We start from the raw sequence: 22,326 nt of genomic DNA, 5'->3' as shown, positions 1-22,326 counted from the left end.
AGACAGCCAAGCTCAGAGCCTGTAGCGGAACCGCAAAAGTAGCCGGAATATTTTACAGCGCTTAACTACAGTAAACAAGAAGCATGAAATGGCGTGGAATCGGTTGCCGCGCTTACTGGAAGCATGACAATCGCTGCCTTTTGTACGAAGGCGCGCCTGGTGCCTTGCAGGCCACCTTCGCACTGCAAGCGGTGGTCATGGGCTGCAAATTAAACTTCTTTTCAATGCGTTGAGAGTGGGCCGTGTTTGCTCACTTTGTCTGTTCGCCCGTATCATTTGAGTTGTTTTGCAATCGGGAACAACCAACTAGCCCGCGCTTCTATCTCGGTTTCTGCAGCAGCCAGTCTGTAGAAACCAGTCTATATATACCGCCACCCCCGCATGCTAGCAGTTACCAATGTGATCAGGGAAAATGGAAAGAAGCGTGGCAGTGGATTCATTTCTGCCCCCGCCCCCCCCCCCCCCCCCCAAAAAAAAAAATGGCACTGGAAGGTGGGGGGCACCGCGGATCCATACCGACATCGCAGTCGCCGAACACCGAGAATGGTTGCCGGCGAGCGCCATAGGAACAAAGAGCGCGCCATACGAAACGGTCAGGCGGGGTTTAACAACGTTACTGACAGTATCGACTTGCGTGGTCGCATTGGATTAACGCAAGGCTGCCAGTATAAGCGATAAAAGTCAAATAATTCATTAGAACGGGGCGAACCTCCATGGGTCCATTTCTTTCGTAGCAACAGACTGGCTTTGCATTTGTAGTTCGAGTGCTCAAGTGTTACATGAGTTTCATCAGGATTGCTTCCCCGAACTTCGTGAACCCCGAATTTTGGCTCCTGTCTTATGACCGTATGCGGCCGCGAGATGATTTAATGTGGGTTCTGTTTTTCCGCAACAATACCCTTAAAAAGCCATGGTTACCTCCAAGCAACTCTGCTCAACACCTCCGCTCATTTAAACGGCAGCAAATGACTACTGACTGGTGAGAGTTGCCGGTATGAAGTTATATAAGGTTAGGCGCAGTCGCATGGAGGAGGAAACAGAGGCAGGGCGGCGCAGAGGCATGCAGCAGGTCTTGTTACACTTCCATGTGTCTGCCTATAACTTCATGCCGGCTACGTTCACCTGCACGAGCCAACAAGCTTGGCTCTAGGATACTACGGATAGACGGACGCTCATTTACACTGCCTATTTGGTCTTGCCGCTGTGAACAAGATTAATTTGTTGCATAGGAGTGCAGAATGTTTGCACTAATTGGCACTATTTTACTCGCCGACGACATCGTTCGTGGCTGCCGCTTCGTGCCCACTGTATTTTTCATTATCTCCTGACTCCAACACTCTCTAAGTATTTTATGAGTTTGTAACATTCCTCTGTCTTGTACAGTATGTATTTGACTCCTGTGCGCATGCAATCGTTTGTGTTTTACATTGGTGGTTCAGGGAGAACGCCGGCTGGTAAGGAAAGCAAACTGCTCCCTGTAGCAACCCGCCAAAAAACTGCTGTGCCTGCAAGATCTCGAAAGCGATACAAAGAAGAAAATCAGCTCGTGCAGCGCGCGCACGCACTTTGCCATGTCATCCGCATGATGCGATGTTGATGAAAATTTTCATTCGAGCCAATACTGGTGCTCGGTCCCACTATTCTGGAGGTCCATTGGATTACAGCCGCTCTTGCCGTTTCTGTCAGCTCTTGCTGAACTTTGAACTTTCGAGTCTGAGCTGGACAGCAACTTCTCGCAGCGTTCACTCGTCGGTTCTTTTATTCTTCCTATTACTGCGTTGTTTTGGCAGGTCCATACAATGTGGTATAGCTGCGCCTCTATGCCGCAGTGTGCGCATTGTGGCATATAGAGTTCTGGGTAGATTCTGTGAAATCGTTTTGGGCTTGAGTCTGTGCTTGTTTGCGTTATTATCAGCGTTAATTCCAGTTACCTGTCCAATTCTTCCTCCGGCAACGAGTATTCTCTTCTGTGTAGCCTATAATGTAGTAGTATTTCTGAGTATGTGGTCAGCATGTTTGAGTAGTGGCGCTCGTTCGTGTGTTGGGGTTCCCAGTCGGAGTGCCCTGGCTATGGCGTGTGCGCCTTCGTTCCCTTCTACGGACTAATGCGCTGGTGTCCATATGAGCCTTGCTCGCTTTTCAGCTTCCTTTATGTCCTTCAGTATCTTAACGGCTGCCCATTCTCTCCTGCCACTGATGTAGTTCCTGCGCGCTTCTTGCCAATCCGTGATTACATTTGCTCTTTTCTAAGTGGTTATTGCGAGCGCAATGGCTGGCTCCTCCACTTGGGTTGGGTCTTAGCATCTGATTGATGCGCTGTTTCTGTTGACTAGATTATTGCGGCAAGCAGCAGGAAAATTTGGTTGCTGCTTTAAGATATGACACTGAAACTGATTGTTTTTGATTAGAAGTACAGACAAATATAACGGTTGATGTTGATGCTTCGAAGGAAACTCGATGCGCTGTCGATCCTCTGCGACGCTGTCTCACTTACATGACACGGCGCTTAAGTTGACAGCGTAGAGTATGGCATTATGTACATACAAGTCATACAAGCCAGCTGAGTACAACTGTTTAGCATCCTCAGACAAAGGCCTCAGGGAGCGCTTGAACAAGAGCATCGCTTATATGCGTGCCATGTATGCCGACGCGGAACACAAGGCCTGCGACGTCGTCCTCCCATACGTCGTTTTCGCATGCAGCACCACTGTGCAGGAGACCACTCAGATGACGCCTTTTAGGATCGTCGTCGACGGCAGGCATGAAAAAATTACGCTTGACCCGATGCTGCCCAGCGTCACCGAAGAAGACAACCTAGACCTCGGTGCCTGACGACCTGCCCGATTACGGATCAAAGACCTGCAGAGCAGCTACGCCATACATTACAACGTACGGAGACGTGACGCTGAATACAAGCCAGGAGACCGAGACTGGCTGTTGGAAGCCCATTCGCTGCCGTGGACTGAGTGGAAACCTCTTGCGCCGCTATTTCGGCCCGTACAAGATCCTTCGTCGACTTACTGAACTGGACAATGAAGTCGTTTCCGAAGAAGTTGCACATCTCAGCGGCACCGTTCACGCCCAAAAGTTGTGCATGTCGTGCCCCTCAAGCCATAATATGCGCGCTATTGGACGCTCTGTGTTAGAATCCTGAGTGTTTACTCTTGGCTACCTTTCATTTTTGTTTGAAAGCATAGGGCTGATGCTTACTCAAAGGGATGGGGGGGGGGGGGATAATGCCGCGAAGGCTTGTAATGTTTGTTCCTTCCTCAAAGCTGCCCGCACGCAGCTTTATCGCTTTGTTTGTGATGCAAGCCGCGACCATATTCATTTCATTTCATTTATTTATCCTAAGGGCCCTTTCGGGTATTGCATAGGGGGGGGGGGATAAAATTAAACAACATTGGTAGTACATGCAAATAAGCAAAAATCGCACTAACAAGGTACCCATAGAATAGATCACAGGAAAAAAATGCAGGAAGAACTTAAAATTATTTTTGAAACTTGAATATTTATACAAAAGATATATACTTTTAGATGATTTAACAACGCTGTGAAAGAATTAGCTATATACACGCGCAATACCGGGAAGGGAGGGCAATACAACAAAGAATACAGTTAGAAACACTAAAGCAGCAACAAAGCAATCAAAACAGCTTAACAGTCTATTCTCTCCAGAGCCTCGAGGAATATTACCGCCACGCGCATCTTCTACAAGGTTCGAGATTGTTGTGGTTGCTTTTAGTGGTTTATCTCGATAGTTCTTTGTCAGCTTTAAATTGAGAGCGGCCGAGAGCCGCGGCGATTCTGTTCCGCGACGACCGCCGAGCCCGTTTGTCGCAGTCGCCCAGCTGTTCAGTTCTTTGTGGGTGCAAGTCAGCTCAATTATTAACTCGTTTAACCGTCACTTTTGTCTGTTCGTCCGTTGTGCACCACGTGAAAGTATTACATGCAAAAAGCCCGACAAGATATTTTAGAACATAAGAGATGGGTCGCCAAGAAATTTAAATACTTGTAAAGAAAGAGCGCTGACTCACATTGAGACAAAAGAAATAACTAGAAAACTAACCAGTGCGTACGCCCGAGATCAGGGGCAGAAATTAAGAGCTTTAAACACCGGGCCAGAAACGCAGAACTAGTTTATTCAATTGAAAAAAAAAAACAGCAGATTACTTGCATATAAAGCGAAAGTGGCAAACCAGTGAAGATTCGTTCTATGACAGTTCTAGAGGCAGCGCATGCTCTGAAGCGAAATCAGGGTGCGTAAGTGCGGGCCACTAGAAAAAAGAAATTGAACCGTGAAGATAACATGTGTGCACTGTGGGGTAAATAGGTAGAAACCATCGAACTTGTTTTAGTAAAAGGTGGCTGTATTCATTCAGGTGTCGACACAAACGCTGTCATTCTTGCTGGGTACCCAGAGTTTAGATATAACTACAGTGTACTAGAGAGAACAAATGTATGTGAATTAATATGGGGTAGACGTTACCAAAAAAAAAGCGGTCCAAAGAGCGTTGCCTTAAAATTAAGGCAGTGGCTTAAGGATAGAAGCTCAGGAATAAAAACTGGTCAAGTGTAAAAGTAAAGAGAATTTGTATATATAAATAAAAAGCAAGAATTCTACGTAGATGATGCAGGTAAGTTTGACATATTAGTTAGAGAAACATAAAGAAAAGAAAGCACCTAGCATGGTGACCACAGTCGCCATCCCGTTTCAAAGGGGACGTTCCGTACATTCGTTCAACGTTCATCCAAAGTTAGAGTCCATCTCTTAATTTACCGGTGTTCTGGTCTTACGTGCGCATGTGGAAATGTTGGGCGGGGGGGGGGGGGGGATATGCGGAGACTGCATATCTATTGATGCTCCACGTCATAAAACTGGGCTAAGAGCTCGCAACACCTTACGCTGTAAAAAAAATCTGGCCCAGTCTAGCACGCAAGAAAACGCCCTTCTACCAATACAACACGTGGTCCCACATGGACCACTGGAACGAAGAAACAGCAACAATTCTGCTTAACGCAGGTTGTTCAACCTCTGTCAACTCATACACGGTTACCGAGCACCAAAAGACCATCCTGTACACCCATCTCCACTTTAAATAGTCTAGATTTTTCCTGGGGTCCTTTCTTCTCATTCGCAAACTTTTGTCAATCAAGGTCGACTGCGAGAAATTCTTGTTCCCGTAGTCAGGATGCTGGCTGGCTTTGGCAATGCCTCAAAGTTTAGGAAAAAATGCGTAATTTATAAAGTTTCTAGAACGAGATTATAGCCCTGAAAGGCAAATTGCGTTTAGTCTGCATAGTTAGTCCATTAATCGGACCACCCTCGTTTATTGGGCTCTTGTGTCATGAAGCTTTGTGGCACCTCCCATTCTTGCTCCATTCCCTTTGTTTTTGTCCCTCTTTCTTGTCAGCCTTCAATGTATACAACGAAAGAGCCGACTGCCCCCCCCCCCCCCCCCCCCCTCCCTCCCTTCCTTGGCACCTTTACTTTCCCAGCTCATTGCAAAAAAACGGTGTTTTGAAGTCGCGAAAAGAAACAATGGCAGAACGCAGGCGGGTTGCTCTTTTTTGTAACCTTGTGCAACAAACGTGAAGAAACAAACGTTTCCTCGTTCTCGCCGCGCTGTTTTGTGCTCGCGTAATCGCAGCCTGCACTTAGCGCTCGCCTGCGTATCCCCGCCACTAGCCGAGTCCTTGATTCACGCGCCTCTGGCTCACCGAGCACACGAAGGCAGCGACACATTTTCACGGTCAGGAAAGCCTTTCTCTCTCCCATGCGAGTAGGTGGTGCCAAATTTACTTGGCCAACCCGGCATCACACTTGAACAAAGGTGTCGCTCGTGGGCGAGAATCACAACATATTTTTAGCTTTGCTGCTGCCCTTAATGATGAGGATAAATTTCGAGCGTGTAGTTTTACCAGTTTTTTGTAATTATTTTACGCCTTGCTTTATGCTATGATCAGCGTCATATTCAGCATTTCCTGGTCTTAAATGCCTTCTTCTGGCACTACGTCAGCGTTTGAGGGCTCCAATTTTATGCGCTTAAGACCTTCGCGACGATGAAACTCGTCTAAAGTGCTATGTTTTCTCTGCTGGACGCTGCGTCCAGTGTCGCTATGCAATACCACCTAGACGCTATGCAATACCACCTAGAAAGTTATCTAGGTGGTATTGCTCTATGTCGCATGCCTACGTGTAGATGTGTTCAAAAACACCGCAAGAAATTGGCCGTATCGTGATCTTATGATGGCAAAGGGTGCCTCCTGCCCCGCCGCGGTGGCTCAGTGGTTAGGGCGCTCGACTACTGACCCGGAGTTCCCGGGTTCGAACCCGACCGCGGCGGTTGCGTTTTTATGGAGGAAAAACGCTAAGGCGTCCGTGTGCTGTGCGATGTCAGTGCACGTTAAAGATCCCCAGGTGGTCGAAATTATTCCGGAGCCCTCCACTACGGGACCTCATTCTTCCTTTGTTCTTTCACTCCCTCCATTATCCCTTCCCTTACGGCGCGGTTCAGGTATCCAACGTTATATGAGACAGATAATGCGCCATTTCCTTTCCCCCAAAAAACAACCAACAACCAAAGGGTGCCTCCATTCTTCAGCTTTTTCTTAATTTCGTTACTTTTAAAAGATATGTTAGAATCATTACATCCATTTTGAGCACCGTGAAATAAAAAAGAAAGAGATCGCTTTTTTTTCGTCAGAACATCATTAATAGCGCATGAAAAATATTTTGCAAGTTTTCATCTATTTCTATGTTCATTGCGGCTGAGAGCCTTGCTTTAAATACGGTTTGTCACTGCTACTGCTGCTTGTTTTCTGCACGGTGGCCTGCCTACATTCATTTTTATTCTGTTTCTGAGTGTTTAGAATAAAATGTGTGAGTGAACAATAAACTAAGCGCGAGCTGAGTGCATGAAGACCCCAACGCTCCGCTTATTTGAAAAAAAAAAAACGCTCCTGTTGTTGACATCGGTTTGGCGCTGAAGACGAAGTTAGCATGGCAATGTCACTATAAACATTACTTGGAGCAAATGTGGATACTTTAGCAAGAGCCAAAGTAAAACGCTCAAATCAGGCATCATGTGTTCCTGTACACATTGGTTAACCCTCGGTCGTTTTTATCTACTATGCCTGGCTGATACAGTTAACTTTTGTCTCAGTGTTTTTCGCGGATAAGGTTAACTTATGTTTTCGCGCCCTATGCGGTTCAAGGCAAGAAAACGGACCGCGGGACGGTAGTGCCGCATTTCGTCTTTTTGGATTATCAAACCATTGTACTGACTTGGAATAGGTCCTCTGTGATGTCTATCATCGCCGCCTGGAACGTACATCACGACATAAAATGTTACGCTGATTTGGAGTGGGAAATTAGTTCTGTATTAATTTAGATGTAGAAGATACCATTAAAAAGGATAGACGAAAAGTCAACCATATGCAACAGGTGGGAAGCAAACCTACGACCTCCGCATGTTGCGCGCAGTGCTTTACTAACTGAGCTCTGGTAGTGCCTGTCTCTCCATCTACTTTCGAACACACTTGTGTGGCCTCACCTTGAGAGCGTCTACCAGCGCCACCCGCGACTGTAGCGGTGGACGTGGAACGTACTGTTGTACCTGAAGGGGATGACGAAGGGGAGGGCGGAGCAAAATGGAGGACGGAAGCTAGGAGAGAACACAAGCTGTGCATGGCATGAAGACTACCAGAATCAAGACCATGTCACTGTGCCTTGGAAACCTTCCTTGAAATACTGCCAGACAGGGTGTATTTAATGCGTTAGCATTAGAACCCTTATGCCGGGAAAAAACTGTCCGGCTAGTGGCGCGGTGGTCCCTAAATCGTCTGAGAACCACCTGCCACCTGCCATGGTTAATAGGCGACAAAGTGAAGAGAGGGAAATCATTCCCCTATTCACTCGTAGGGCAGAGGAGCTTGAGGCTGAAAGGTGGCTACAACGGGAAGAACCCAGAGAGCGGCTACCGCGGACGGAGGTGCTTCTGATGCGGGCGGAGGAATGCCCATCCTAACGGTGGTTGCCACGGGACAATCTGGCGGGTGGCTACTCCGCAAGGTGGAGAATGAGGGGGTTTGTGAGCTGAGCAATGAACCGCAGATATTAGATCGGCGCGCGCGCCGGATGCCACTATTCCGTTGAAGCGGCTGTGTGCAGCTTTCCTTGATGGCTTAACGAGGCTGTGCGATGCTTGCGAGGGGGTCTCAAGTAATGCCGGACCTTCAGTAAGCGGCGTGGGTGTGGATAAGGTGAATGTTAAGAAATGTGTGTGATGTGTCGTGTCATGCAAAGGGTATGGACATTCTCCAACATAGGTTTCCCAAAATGTAGTTTACCGGAAGGGAGTTTCTCCAACAGGGAGTTCCTCCAACATGGAGGTTCTCCAACGAAGGGATTTCCAACATGAAATTTCTCTAACAGAGTATAAAGGTCCAATGATACTCATTTCCGCCGGCCCGGCGCATCAATAGCCTTGCATATTTTTATTTTCATTCCATCATTTCGAAGTCTGCTCAAATCGAATCTTCTTTCGCGTAGACCTCAGTACTGTCCTTGACCTTTTTACAGACCCCATTAGATTTAGCCACGGACGCCAGCACATAGTCCGCTGTCTCCGACGGAAGTAGGTGGTTGAGAAACCGCACCACCGCGTCGGCAGTTCCTCCCGTCCTGTAGTGCGCCTTGGGATACTCTTCTCGCACAGCCAAGACCATATCGCTGACTACCTCGTCGGGATCATCTCGGAGCAGGCCCTCGACGAATACTCTGGCCATCGCTCTCACTTTGGACACTCGAGCAGGGTCGATGTCCTTCTTCGCTTCAGGAGGAAGGCTCGCGACGAGCTCGTCCATTCGCCGCTTAATTTCCTCGGGGTCCGACAGCGCTGTTCTGCAAGAAGAAACACGCCCTATTAGCATCGCTGGCACACAGCTGGAAAATTCAGGGCACACATAATCACTGAGTACGTGTGATGGTGCGATAGCACAGATTTAAAGCCCACCAATTTATATGTGAATTTCTTGTTTCATTTCTCCCTCTGTCTCATGTGATTTGCCGCCTGCTTGAGATATGGAACTTCTAAGCACCTGTTTTTTTTTCCGTTGTTGTTGTCAGTACAGCGGCCACGCGCTCGAAATTCAGCTTGCACGCGCAAGTACCCGCGTGGTCTTCGTGGACTGGCTTGCGCACAAATGGAAGATGATGTAGACGACGACATCTAAAGCACGACGCGACAGACAGGCTGCTGCGATGGCGTTGCCAGCCAAGCGCAACGCCATCGCACACACGGTCCGAGTGTTCCTCTACTTGCTGCGATGGCGTAACGGCCTAATGCATAGGGCAGAGAAGCTTATCTGTTCGCGCCGCCGCGGGTTCAAATCTCACTCATGGCAGAGTATTTTTTCTTTTATTTCACACCCCTACCGAGTTGGACACGAGACATCGTCACGGCGGCTATCACAACGAGCTCCTTATACTGTCGCACGAAACGTGTAAGCGAAAGCCTGCAAAATATATGTGACCAAATGACGCGCCTTGATGAAGGCTGGTGAACGAGAAAAATATTTGCGACTTGAAAGCGTTGTTGCTGAGATTTAAGGTTATATGGATTGTTGCAGCATGCAGTATTTGTAAAAGGTGCTCAAATCAGATTGAAGCCTCCGCGGTGGCTCAATGGTAATGGTGCTCGGCTGTCAACACGAAAGACGCGGATTTGATCGCGGCCGCGGAGGTCGGATTTAGGTGGAGGCGAAATGCTTGAGGCCCGTGTACAGTGCGATGTCAGCGCACGTTAAAGATGCCCAGGTGGTCGGAATAATCCGGAGCCTTCCACTACGGCGTCCCTCATAGCCTGAGTCACTTTGGGACGTTAAGCCTCATAAGCATAAGCATAAACATTAAATCAACTTGTGCCTGGCATCCAAACCATGAGTATCAAAGAAAGGAGAACTGTAGATTTCAATGACAGTCATCTGGAAGTGCCAAGTGTGCCAAAAATGCCTCGCTCTAGCCTTGACGTAGTTTTCGGCCCGGAGGGAAGTGTCTTGTATGCATACTCGATGCGCGATGAGCACCCGTCGCGGTGGCTCAGTGTTTATGACGTTCGGCTGCTGAGCCCGAGGTAACGGGGATGGATCCATGCTGTGGCTACCGCATTTAGATGAAGGCTAATAGCAAAAACGCCCGTGTGCTGTGCAATGTCACCACGCGTTTAAGAACCCCAGGTTTCGTAATGAACCCGGAGCTCGCTCAGAGCTCACGCGTAGTTTCGGAACGTTAAACTGTGCATACCATACCATACTAACCATACTATACCATACCACACCACACCACATCACATCACACCATACCATACCATACCATACCATACCATACCATACCATACCATACCATACCATACCGTACCGTACCGTACCGTACCGTACCGTACCTTTCCGTACTATGCCTTATCATACCAATAAAGTGTGCTGATGATTTTTAAGATTCATAGATAAAAATCTAAAGGTGGCCAAGACAAATGTTCTCTGCGTTCTCCCTTGCATACGTACAGCCTTCGTAGAAAGTGTACAGGACGGAAAATTCGTTTCAAGGATGCGGCATGAAGCTCTTAGTCTGCCTGCCAATCCTAAGCTTAGGAAGGAAGAGATTCCCCTCAACCCTTAGTGGTTTGGAATGCTGGTGGTGAGAAGCGAGCCGTGCTTCATAGTACAGAACCGAAACTCTGCAGCCGGTACAGTTTTGGCGAAGGCTAGTCAGAAACATCATCGGCAGCAGCGCAATGACGCCCACTGCCGAACAGACTGGCCAAAAATCTTGAATCAGCAGTACTGTCCTAGCCCCGCCGCGGTGACTCAGTGGTTAGGGCGCTCGACTACTGATCCGGAGTTCCCTGGTTCGAACCCGACCGCGGCGGCTGCGTTTTTATGGAGGAAAAACGCTTAGGCGCCCGTGTGCTGTGCGATGTCAGTGCACGTTAAAGATCCCCACGTGGTCGAAATTATTCCGGAGCCCTCCACTGCGGCACCTCTTCCTTTCTCCTTTCACTCCCTCCTTCATCCCTTCCCTTACGGCGCGGTTCAGGTGTCCAACGATATATGAAACAGATACTGCGCCATTTCCTTTCCCCCAAAACCAATTATTATTATTATTACTGTCCTAGGCCAGCCGCGGCCGTCCTATCCCGCAAACTTCCTAATCACTGACGGAAAGCATGCGGCAACGCTAAGACGGGATAAAGGGAACAAGACCAGTGTTTGTCTCGTGCCTTACCTGTCCTTCCGTTCCCATCTTGTTACTGCCTTTAAGTTAACATGTACGAACCAGTTAGTATCTGCCCTCTTCTATAATTCCTTATCGCCTCCGCACATCTAACTCTATGGCACCGCCTGCGACGTCCACGATAGCTTGGGATACACTCCGTTATCCTGGGGACCACAGGTTATCTGCTCTCCACCTTACATGCACTGCCCGTGTCCATTTTTCATCTTTATTTGTGGTATAATATCATTGTATTGTGTTTGCCCCCTAGACGTATCGTTGCTGTCCCTGTCTTTCAACGTTAGTCCTGGTCGCGCGGTGTCCTCAACTTTATTTCTACCATTCTCCTTAGGCTCTATGTTTCAGCCTAAGTTGGCGCATACTATGACTGCACGTATCATGTGTTGGTATATTTTCTCTCAAATGTCAGCAAGGAACATTAACATTATCGAGACCTTGCTTTTAAATCTGTCTCCGCTGGCTATCGTTAGTGTTCAGTTCATTTCTGCGGGTTTCGAAGCACGAACAAGGTCGCATAACATTTGAAAAGCAGAACAACAAAAGACGAAAACTACAAGAATAGGTTGACATTAAATAAGGTCATATCTACGCAGCAGCTCGTTTGAATTGATGAAGAAAGCCTTTGAAATACATTAAAAGGTGTTCAAATCCTTCAGGTATCCTTCTGAGCTTGCAATCTGACGCTAAAGTGCATACCTACGATCACAATCGTTCTCATTCTTTGTAGCCAGAATTTACTTCTGCGCTTTTCTTCTGAGCTAAAATTTGTGATGAAGAAGGCCATATGCTCCTTGTTCTAAATGGTGTTTTTACGCTGAAAATTGGAATGATTAAATTCGTTAGTAGCTGTGACGGCAAAGAAAGGAAAGGGGTTTTTGAGTGCTGCGCCATTTAAAAAAATCGGCAGCAGGCCAGCAATTTCCCCCTTTGTTCTTGTACTGAGAGCATTTCTGTCCTCGATATGCCGAAAAAATTGTGTAATTATCAATGTTTTAAAAATGATGTTTATTCTAAATTGGCACAGTAAATACCTAATTATGAACTGCACAGCTTCTGCGCGGCCGGAATACAATATTGAAATTTTGATTCTGTTCCATTGACACAGGCATGCACTATCCCTGTACCACCGTCGAAATTCTCGCAGTGGTTCAAACGTTAACCCTTCTAGCTAGCAGCCAGCCCTCCTTTAAGAGGCGAAATTCTAGAGGCCCGTGTACTGTGCGATGTGAGTGTACGTTAAAGAACCCCAGGTGGTCGAAATTTCCGGAGCCCTTCACTATGGCGTCTCTCATAGCCTGAGTCGCTTTGGGACGTTAAACCCCCCTAAACCAAACCATACCAAACCTCCCTTAAGAACGCTGTTTACCTGTATGCCGTGGGCTCGATGGTGATCACGCGAAGTTTTGTACCATAGAATCTCCGGCGAAGTCCGTCAGCAAGGGAGATGCAGGCGTGCTTTGTCATGCAGTACGGGATGGTGAACGCACCCGTCATGCGACCTGCAATGCAAGCAACCAGCTCAGATTTATGTGGAAGCTTAGGAGTCCGTGCGGTGCATAGTGGAAGTATTTTCAAACCCAAGAGCTTGAAGACTGACGAACAGCATCTGCCACAAGTACCCAAGCCATAGGGTTATCCAGAGCGGCAGTCGGGCAATAAAAATATGCTCATTCTTTGGTAGTCTAATTTTAAACATCAAACGCATACTCTCTTTCATTGATCAGTGATTCCTGATATATTTTTATGCATTCTGTACAGAACTGCTGAACACTGCGCCGAGACAGATCAGTCCACTGGAGGCATGCTTGACTTCAGGTACAGTGAACTATATACATACTAGTTCATCCTACGTCAGCGCTTTACAGCAGCTTTTCTGATACCGGTTCGCGCGTTTGCGCGTTTGCGCATTCACAAACGGTCGACTAGTCGAGCTTGTACATTAGGCGCGGCACTAACCAGGACAGCAATTTTTCCATGCGATTCGAGAACATGTAAACGTGATGCGGCGTTAGAGAGATGGCCGATATCACGTGTCCGTCGACCGCCATATTGTAAGTTGACCCGTTCGACTGAGACTCGGCCTCACTCGGACTGAAGTAGCTTTGATAGTTCAATAGAAGCTAGCACAGCAGTACACCATTTAATTGCTGTTATATTCAAGTGTCGACCAAATGAACTATTGTCTAGAGAGCGTGTGTAAAACGGTAAAAGGCAATCAACACAGTGGCGGAGGAAACGGCCACTATGGCTGAATGATTTTATCTTCCTTTATTACTGTCTTCTTTTTCAACCACAGACCCGCTAATATTTTTCTTACTGCACTGTAGGTTATACACAGTATGCAATCCCACTCCCCTATGTAATGCCTTCAAGTGCTGAGGGTGATTAAATAAATAAACGAATGCGAGCGACACCGTGCCTCACCGAACATGCTGGATACAATGACGATCCTTCCACCAGTCTTTCTCAAGAGCGGCAGGAACTTGACCACCACACGCGTCACTCCGAAGACGTTCACGTCAAACAAGGCGCGCACCTGGTCCATGCAGTGCCACTCCAGCGGACCCACGGTCATCACTCCGGCGTTGGCCACCACAGCCCACAGCGCTGCATTCGCGGACACCCGGCGCGCAGTGGTGCGAGCGAGTAGTGATAAGTCATGAGCTATGAAGCAGAACTGCACAAGACAGAGTCGCCACGCTTAAAAGAAAAGAATTAGACAAGAATTACGGAAATGACCAATAAATACTGCGATGCCGGGTTGACGTGGAGACCGCTGCTGAGGTTCTCATCACATGCCCCTGAAGGGACCCTGAAAGAGCAACGGATTTTATCGCTTCGACATTGCTGTGAAACCTACAGACCTTGCGGTTTCAGTGCTTCACAATCTGTGGAGCACGAATCGGCGTTTTTTGCATACTCTTCTTTCCTGTTAATTCTTTTCACATATTCGTGAAACTATAAAGCTAAAATCGCAGCTACATCATGACCGAGAACTACGAAACAAAGTATAGAATTGGGGTCTTATAATGCCTATAGATACTGTCATATAAAGGGTCCTTCTTCCAAAAAATACGTTGAAGGCTTTTTGCATCAGCGAAGAATTGACGGTCGAACGTTGACCTTAAGCGGCACAGTGGCTTTCCTTCTTCCATAACCAACTCTGCTGCTTTGGAAGCGACGTGCCTATGCCAGCATTGGGACATGTTATGCCCAGTGGAAGATCGTTATGCTGCGATTTGCTCCCCCCTCCCCTCCACATAAGGCCTAAGCGGTCGCTACCCCTTTAGGAGGGCTATTCGGCGTATGTGCTCGGCTTACTATACTCTGCTGATATATTCTCTTGCTGGGAAGAGCAGAATTACGTGGCGCACAAGAAACACGAAGAGTGGCAAAGACTCAAAACGGGCGCTCGAAATGGCGAATGGCCTCTCTAGGTCTAGACGGTGAGTTCCTTACTGTGCGAATAACTATATTGTCGGCCGAAGCAGCCCTCGGGACCTAAGAAGCGACGAAGTGGCACTTTCGACTTTTTGGTGCGATATAGCGAAAACTTCCGCGCCTCTACGAAATAAACATTGAGTTGAAAGTCAGCGCTTGTTCGTGTCCGGTTTCTCCCAGTCTTTAATTGTCCTGGCTGTGTCCTGTCTCTCCCACGATGTACCTCTTAAGAGCCCTTGACGCAGAAAATGGGCGGGTATATTTATCGTATGCTACGGATATCTCTGATCATAGGCCTTTGCCTTTCGCCCCAGTAAGAAAAAATGGGGTGGAATTAAAAAAAGAAAGAAAATTAAACTTTTTCAAAGTGGCGCTTCACTGACCTTTGTAATTCTACCTATTTATCTTTTTTTTAACTTTAGGGTCTGCCCTAAAGTAAACTATTTTAGTCGTTCCCTTCTCGGTCGCCTTCATGACCAAATTTTCCGCAGTCGCGTCGCAGGCAAACCTGTCACGGCGGCATTAGGCTGTGTACAACTCTACAAAATACAGTCGCTACAAGTATTACTGTAGGAATAGCAGTCTCACCTTCCTGAATACCACCTAAAGTTTGCTGGTTGGGGAATAATTTTCCGTTTCCATCTTGGACGTCGTTGCTGCCACGCTGGCTATCGTGGTTTGCCTGCGTACAGGGGGGCTCAAGTAAGAGAAGTTATCAGCAAGAACGCGAGCCCAGTGTAGACACACCGCTGCTGCTAGGGTACAGACTTCCGTCCCGTAATGCAGGAGGAGCAACGCGCCTTACATAATACAGCTTCGAGGCAGAGGTAAAAGAGACGCGGCAAGCCACCCGGTTATACGTATGGTTTGCGAGACAAATAGTTTTTTTCTTCTATGTAGCAGGCGCGGCGACGATTGGCCTAGATACCAACAGAATTTTTGTAGCAGTTCTGGCCATAAACTTGTGGTAACAACAGAATATTCTTCAGTACTGAGCTGTTAATGTAGCGACAGAACTGCAGGAATGTACTACAACAGCAAAATCTGTCGTTCCGGCAAAACGACAAAACAGTCTGTTGTGTTTCGGCACAATTCTGTCGTCTCTTGTTTTACTGGGGAACCGCCGCTGGCAGACACAAGCAGCGAAAATGTCCTCGCCTCGCGAGCTTGGAGAAAATGGCCTCTTATCTCGCACATAACGAGCGCTCGCACCCGGCACTAGCAATTAAGCGTAACCACGGCTGCACGCTTTGAGGAAAACGGTCGCGGGCGGGCGTCTCCAGCTTGTTTCCGAGCATGCCGCTTTCAGTTGCTTCGAGAATAATCGCATGAGTTTGTGTCCTTCGCTTATCAATGTCCCGTGCTATCGTTCTACAGAAGAAACTTGTCATGTCTTGTTGTGCATTGTAGTTGACAGAAGGACGCTTTCCCGACAGAGCCACTGCAGCTGAAGAATAAAAAAAGACACTGCTTGAGAAGTCATATTTGCATTTATTATTTTCAAGAGCGCACTCGGAAGCACAAAGTCATCTAAACTTACCATCTAAACAACGTTCAAATACTTAACACATCTACGCACTTAAACACCTAAAAGTAGCCAATCTTGTATGCTAAGAAAACGCCGAAAAAGACAGGAAAATTTCCTTAGGAGCCCTTGTCGCAACTTTTGTCGAAAAAATATTTTGGGCAACCTCCCCTTCACAGAAAATGTTAAGAACAAAGTTTGAATGCAGACAGAATTCGGAGAATTGCGTGTCCTTCCACAAGTAGCATATAATTTCGGATTCATGATAACGAAAGGTTGAAGGATTTGCTGAGGTAGTGTCACCGACTGGCCACTTGGCTCGCTGGTGTCACATATGAAACCGCCCGCTCTCCTGGGCAGTGCTTTGGGCGGCCTATCTTCTTTCCCATGGTAACGAGCGGCTCTGTGAGGGCACGCCCGTGAGCTACACACTAAACACGCTGCGAGCCGGTAACGTCTGAGTAAATCAGGCACTGAAATTCGTGACAGCAGCCGACCTTCTCTCACAGAGTAAGCTCCGTAATATCGGCCAGAAGTTGGAGCGGATCACACACTCCCTACACATAAACTTATATTTGGAAAAAACAGCGCACCTTTAGACACGGACAGAGGCAGATATAACGACATAGCGCTGGTAAAAGGGCCCGAGGAACTAGAAATTTAACTTGCAAGGGTGGTCAAACGGGCTAGTTGGTAGCTCATATTTGGAGCTACCAAGCTCATATTCAGCGCTGTTGCGTTATATCTGCTTCTGCCCGTGTCTAAAGGTGCGCTGTTTTTTCCAAGTATGAGCTACCAACTTGCCTGTTTGACCACCCTTGCAAGTTACATAAACTTAGCCTTACGGGCGTAGACTGCTTATGCTGACGACATCCAGAGAGGTTCGGGGGGGACTGACCCGTCTGATAGTCGGCGTTGATGATCTCCTTGTACGCTTCGTCGATCTCGTCCTCTTTGGTGACGTCGAGCTGCAGGACGTGGACGTTGGGGACGAGCTTGAGGACACATGCTCCGTCACTCACGGAGCTGAGGCAGCCGGCGTAGACTCGGAAGCCGTTCTCGGCCAGACGCTTAGCCAGGCGGTGTCCGAAGCCCGTGTCGCAGCCTGCGATCAAGGCAAGCGACATCAGTTTTAGGATCCATCGTTGGCGAGAGCAAGTACAATACTAGTATGAATATCCAGTGAAATGTGCGAGAAAAAAAAACATATTATACGGCATACAAATAAGATAGCGAAAACATCTCAAAACCATTGAATAGATTGTTCTTTTGAAAGTTTCTCTTGGTTCAGAAATACCTGCGTGTGGCTATATTTCTTGGGGGCTTCCTGGTGAATACGCAAGACTGCATATGACTAATAAGAACGCGCCTGAAAGGGATATTCATAATTGAGAGAGAAACTGAGAATGAGAACTGAGCAGTGTGAAGGGACTAGGTGGTCCAAAAAAGTTGTAGTGATTCCGCGTTTTAGCGCCTGTTTTTTTTTATATGACGCGAAATTCCCTTTCCAACTAATCAAGTATAATTTCCGTAGTGACTATGCACAGCCGGTAATAAAAGAAAAGCCCGAAGAGCTTGGCATTGCTTATAATGCATTTTAATGTTGAGAATGCCACTAGGTGCAGAGCCACGGAGCCGTAAATTTTTTTAACGTGACGTTAGTATTAGTGGCATCGCTGTGAGCCGCATTTAGCGCTACAACGGACCGTTTGCCTATCAAAGCTCTAGCTAAAATTTTGCTGATAAAATGAACGCATACTATGTGCATACATCGCCGTTACATATTGGTACTGGCCGTGTGTACTGCTGCCCTTTATCCAACAGGCTGAATGGAGACTAAATTCCTAACGGATGCGCAGCAGGCAAGCAGCGCCGCAAACGCTGATTTACGGATGTTCATTGGTTCTCACACGTGCTAACACCATTGCGTGTGGCTCTAGAAGTCAGGGCTATAAGGAGCGTTGGGTGCAGCTATAACCTTGACGGCTATGATCGAGTGTTTCATTCAGGTGCAAAGCAACCCGAAGACTGTCCACCGGTCAAGCGAACCCAGTTCAAAGGTGGCGTTTAACTCTCTGAAGTTTCTTATGTTCCCGATGCAGGTTTTCAAATTTGGTACAGTGCTTATTTAAAATTTACCGTGTGGCATTGACAGTGCACTAAAAAGTCAGAAGATGTGTGAATTACAGGCTTGGGCAAGAGAGGTAATGAGTGAAGAAGGCAAGTGACCGCCACAACTTTGCTATGCACTCATCGCTCATCTTCTCTGTGAGTGCCCTGCATTTGCGAGTGCAAGACATACACTGTGTTGTGCCTTGGACCGCCTCGATCCTCGCCCATTAACAGAGCAAAAGATCCTCGGTCCGTGGCCACAGCAGTCGACTGCCCTCAAGGCATACAAGGCACTCTTTGCCTACTTGAGAGCGACTGGATTGAGTGACAAATTGTGACAGCGTTGTGCGTGTGTTATGCCTTTTTCCCCTTCTCTCTTCCTCCTTTAAGTCCCCTAATCCCTCTTCCCCAGTGCAGGGTAGCCAACCGGAACCCCTTTCTGGTTAACATCCCTGTCTTTCCCTCCTCCTCTTTATCTATCTATATCTATTGCTATGCACTCGAACCCCACATGGACCCTTGACATAGACAACCCACCGCGGGCATCACATGGCACTCGCATGTTTTCCGCTAAACATACACCCTAAGCTGACTTTTACGTACTAGCTTTGTAAAATCTGAAAGAACAGATTTTCGTTGACCGCGTTTGGGGCCGATCGCTCCTCTCACCAGTTATGAGGACACTCTTCCCTTTGGCGTCGACGAGTCCGTTGAAGAAGATTCGCGACACGCAGCGGGACAAACAGCACAGCGCTAGCACTAGCAGAACAGCATTCGTGGCCACAGTCAGCAACACAGATAACCTCGAAACGGCCGTCCAGAGCACCAGGCCCGCTGAAAAAGCCAGCTGAAGAGTCGCCATGTCTTGCTCCCGAGTGCGGCCGGGCAGCGCTTTCTTCCCAGAGAAGCGGCAAGTTCGGCTGCTCGCATTCAAACTGTGAGAACTACCACTTCCTCGTTGAGTAAGCTAGGACAAAAAGTGAAAGTGAAAAAGTAGCACAAGGTTGCTAATATTGTATGCCGCGGAACTACTCTGGAGAGGTTTTGTTGTCGCCACCCGGCTTGCGAGGAATCGCAATATACGTTGCCAAGCGCTTAAATGTCCACAGTTTGTTGCGCAGATGCTGAAACAACAACAAAATAACCAAAAGTGCAATTTATATTTATGTCTTCCGCCCTTTTGCGGCTTGAGGTCGGACACACTAGTAGTGGTCGTCGCGTACGGGCGGTTTTCATTCAACGTAGCCGCCCAGAAAACTCTACGAAGGTCATGAGGGAGAGGGAATGGCGCCTGACGACAACGTCGAACAATAGGAGGTCCCATTACAGTCGCTGACTACGGACCTCCTTCTGCATACATTTATTCAGGCTGTATCTCCTTCTTGTATAAACAAACATGATTCTGATTCTTAAAAAGAAAGGAAGCATAAGAAGCGTTGCGTTTTTCTTTTGGTCCGGTAAACAGCGTTGCGTGCTTTTCTTTTTATAATAAGTAATACAAAGGATTTAGACGATACGTGCCTGCAGGGATACTAGATCACTGTTACTTTGCCATACCTTGTGTATCAGGGGGAAAGAACGAGCGCTGTACTGTGGTGCACAGCAGAAATTGCTTGACTAATAACAAAGTGCTGCAGTGCCGCTGCTTGATTAGCCCCTATACTACAGCAGGCCAGCGTCCAAGAATGTCTTTTTTTTTTTTGGGGGGGGGGGGACGGGGGGATGGGGGGGGGGGGGGGTAGAGGAAAGGTTCGGTCTGACGAAAGCTCGACTATAGTCGAATACAGCTCAAGAACGAGGCGGCTTTTCCCCCCCAAAAAAGGACCCCCTTCCCGCCAGTGGCGTCGGCCGATTCTAGGGCACCGTAACGTAGGATCGAGGAAGGTAAGTTGAAATTATTATGGCATAAAATTATTCATTGCGCTTACATTACATCGAGCGCTTACATTCACAGAGCATGTGCTGCTTTTGTATGGGGTTCGTCAATTGAATCTATGAGACAGGGCTACCTTTTCCGCCCCTTCATCTCTGGCGGCTTTGATTTAGTCCACCTTTAAGCGCGCTCTATTGCTTCGCGTTTCGTGTTCTTCAGTGGCCCCACCCAATAGTTCTTGCTTTCTTGACAGTCAATTTAGTTAATGTTTTACCAATCCTAATTGTCTGTTCTTATAGTTGTGGTCGTCCTTGTTTATTGTGTTTAATTTATGAGGTGTACTTTGCGGTTTGTTTCCTGCCGGTTCGCCTCTTTGCTAAGTTCTTGTTTACAGTGTCGCGCGAACGGTTGCAGTAATATTTTATTTCTTTGCTCTTCCTTCCGCCCATGCACTGCTCTGTATGTCGAGCCTGCGAGGACATGACGAACATTGAAGAGTAGTGAAATGCCTCTCTTGCCGTGCACAAGGACTTTCTTCTATAAGTTACACACAGAGGCATTGCCCATGGACACATGCCTTCAGAAGAAGGGCGTCTGTGTGTCCTCGGTAAACTGCCACCTCTCTGACGTTGCAGAAACAATTTACCGTTGCTTTCATCAATTGTGGAGGCGCTGAACAGTTCTGGGATACCCTACAGCGGCCGAAGAAAGAATTCATTTGACTTTTTCATACCGTACGATACCTACCTGCTCTCCAATATGTTGATGAACCTCTAGGCATGATCTTTCTCACTGGACTTCACAGCCCATGAAAAACACGCATGCTGGATCCACATGGTGAATCTGTTGCTTCACCAGAATCCCGTTTAAGCCAACTGATTGTTCATCTTAGGGAACTGTAAGGCACGAGAGGCTAAAACCGGAGTGGTAGTTCCTCTTGGTGATGTACTCAGCCTTCCCTGCCCCGTAGCGGTTTCTTGCTTGAACTTGTTTTGTTTTGAGGTGGCTTTGATATCGCTTCCTAAACGCTTTGTGGAGATTTCATGCACAGAGAACATTATTTCCTAGGAATAAGCACCATGGCGACAAAAAAAAAATCGGAATTCACTAGGTGCCGCGTCCGGCTCCCCACTTAAAGTCCTGCGGTTGCTTTCCCCCCTCGGTCTGCCGACTCTTTTTTATTTCTTACATTTCGTTGTGGCTGAGTAGAGTGTGTGAGGATTCTCGACAAAGATGTGAAATATGGGACAAGTGTTTACTCCATCGAAATGCGTCACACTCTTTTACTTCAAAGATTGTGGCCCATATATAGACCAATTCCTCGGCTTAGTATCGTCACGCTAAATATTTTGATATCCTGGCGATGCATCGAACAGACGCAGCTCCTTCATAATTGATGATTTAGCCGGCACTTATACGCAATTCAGGCAAATATCTCCTACCTTCCTCGTATGAGCATGTCTCTGTGCACTATGCATGCACGCTCAGGTCACAATGAGAGACCTGTGGAGTGTACTTATTCGTCAGCAGCGAGCTCACAGTCCAAATGACCCTGGTGCAGCACGCTTGTGAGGCAGCGCGGCTCAGCGGAGCCCTGGAATAGGGGCCCGACCTTGCGAGGACAGGACCCGGGACCGCCTGAGACGAGGACGACGCGGGTCCTGCAGCCGCGAATTCCTTAAAAGATCCAATAAAGTTTGCTTACCTTAAGTGATTGCGGAGAGTGCGCTCTATGACTTGTATGTATGTATGTATGTATGTATGTATGTATGTATGTATGTATGTATGTATGTATGTATGTATGTATGTATGTATGTATGTATGTATGTATGTATGTATGTATGTATGTATGTATGTATGTATGTATGTATGTATGTATGTATGTATGTATGTATGTATGTATGTATGTATGTATGTATGTATGTATGTATGTATGTATGTATGTATGTATGTATGTATGTATGTATGTATGTATGTATGTATGTATGTATGTATGTATGTATGTATGTATGTATGTATGTATGTATGTATGTATGTGTGTGTGTGTGTGTGTGTGTATGTATGTATGTATGTATGTATGTA

General features: G+C 47.3%; 2 protein-coding genes across 2 annotated transcripts in view; both read right to left on the bottom strand.

The window, feature by feature from the left end:
* LOC144099350 (small ribosomal subunit protein uS12) overlaps positions 1-22,326 on the bottom strand; it is a 247,506-nt gene that overhangs the window by 167,140 nt on the left and 58,040 nt on the right. The gene's annotated exons all lie outside the window — the stretch shown is intronic.
* LOC144097254 (D-beta-hydroxybutyrate dehydrogenase, mitochondrial-like) lies at positions 8,493-19,369 on the bottom strand. Its single transcript, XM_077629998.1, has 5 exons — positions 19,041-19,369; positions 17,158-17,364; positions 13,718-13,900; positions 12,660-12,792; positions 8,493-8,905 (listed from the first exon to the last, which is right to left on the bottom strand). Exons 1-5 carry the CDS (start codon positions 19,231-19,233, stop codon positions 8,530-8,532), a joined length of 1,092 nt encoding a protein of 363 aa, XP_077486124.1. The 5' UTR covers positions 19,234-19,369; the 3' UTR covers positions 8,493-8,529.

The sequence above is a fragment of the Amblyomma americanum genome, chromosome 7 (genome assembly GCF_052857255.1).
Source record: "Amblyomma americanum isolate KBUSLIRL-KWMA chromosome 7, ASM5285725v1, whole genome shotgun sequence".
NCBI lineage: Eukaryota > Metazoa > Arthropoda > Arachnida > Ixodida > Ixodidae > Amblyomma > Amblyomma americanum.
This window is presented reverse-complemented; position numbering and strand designations above follow the sequence as displayed.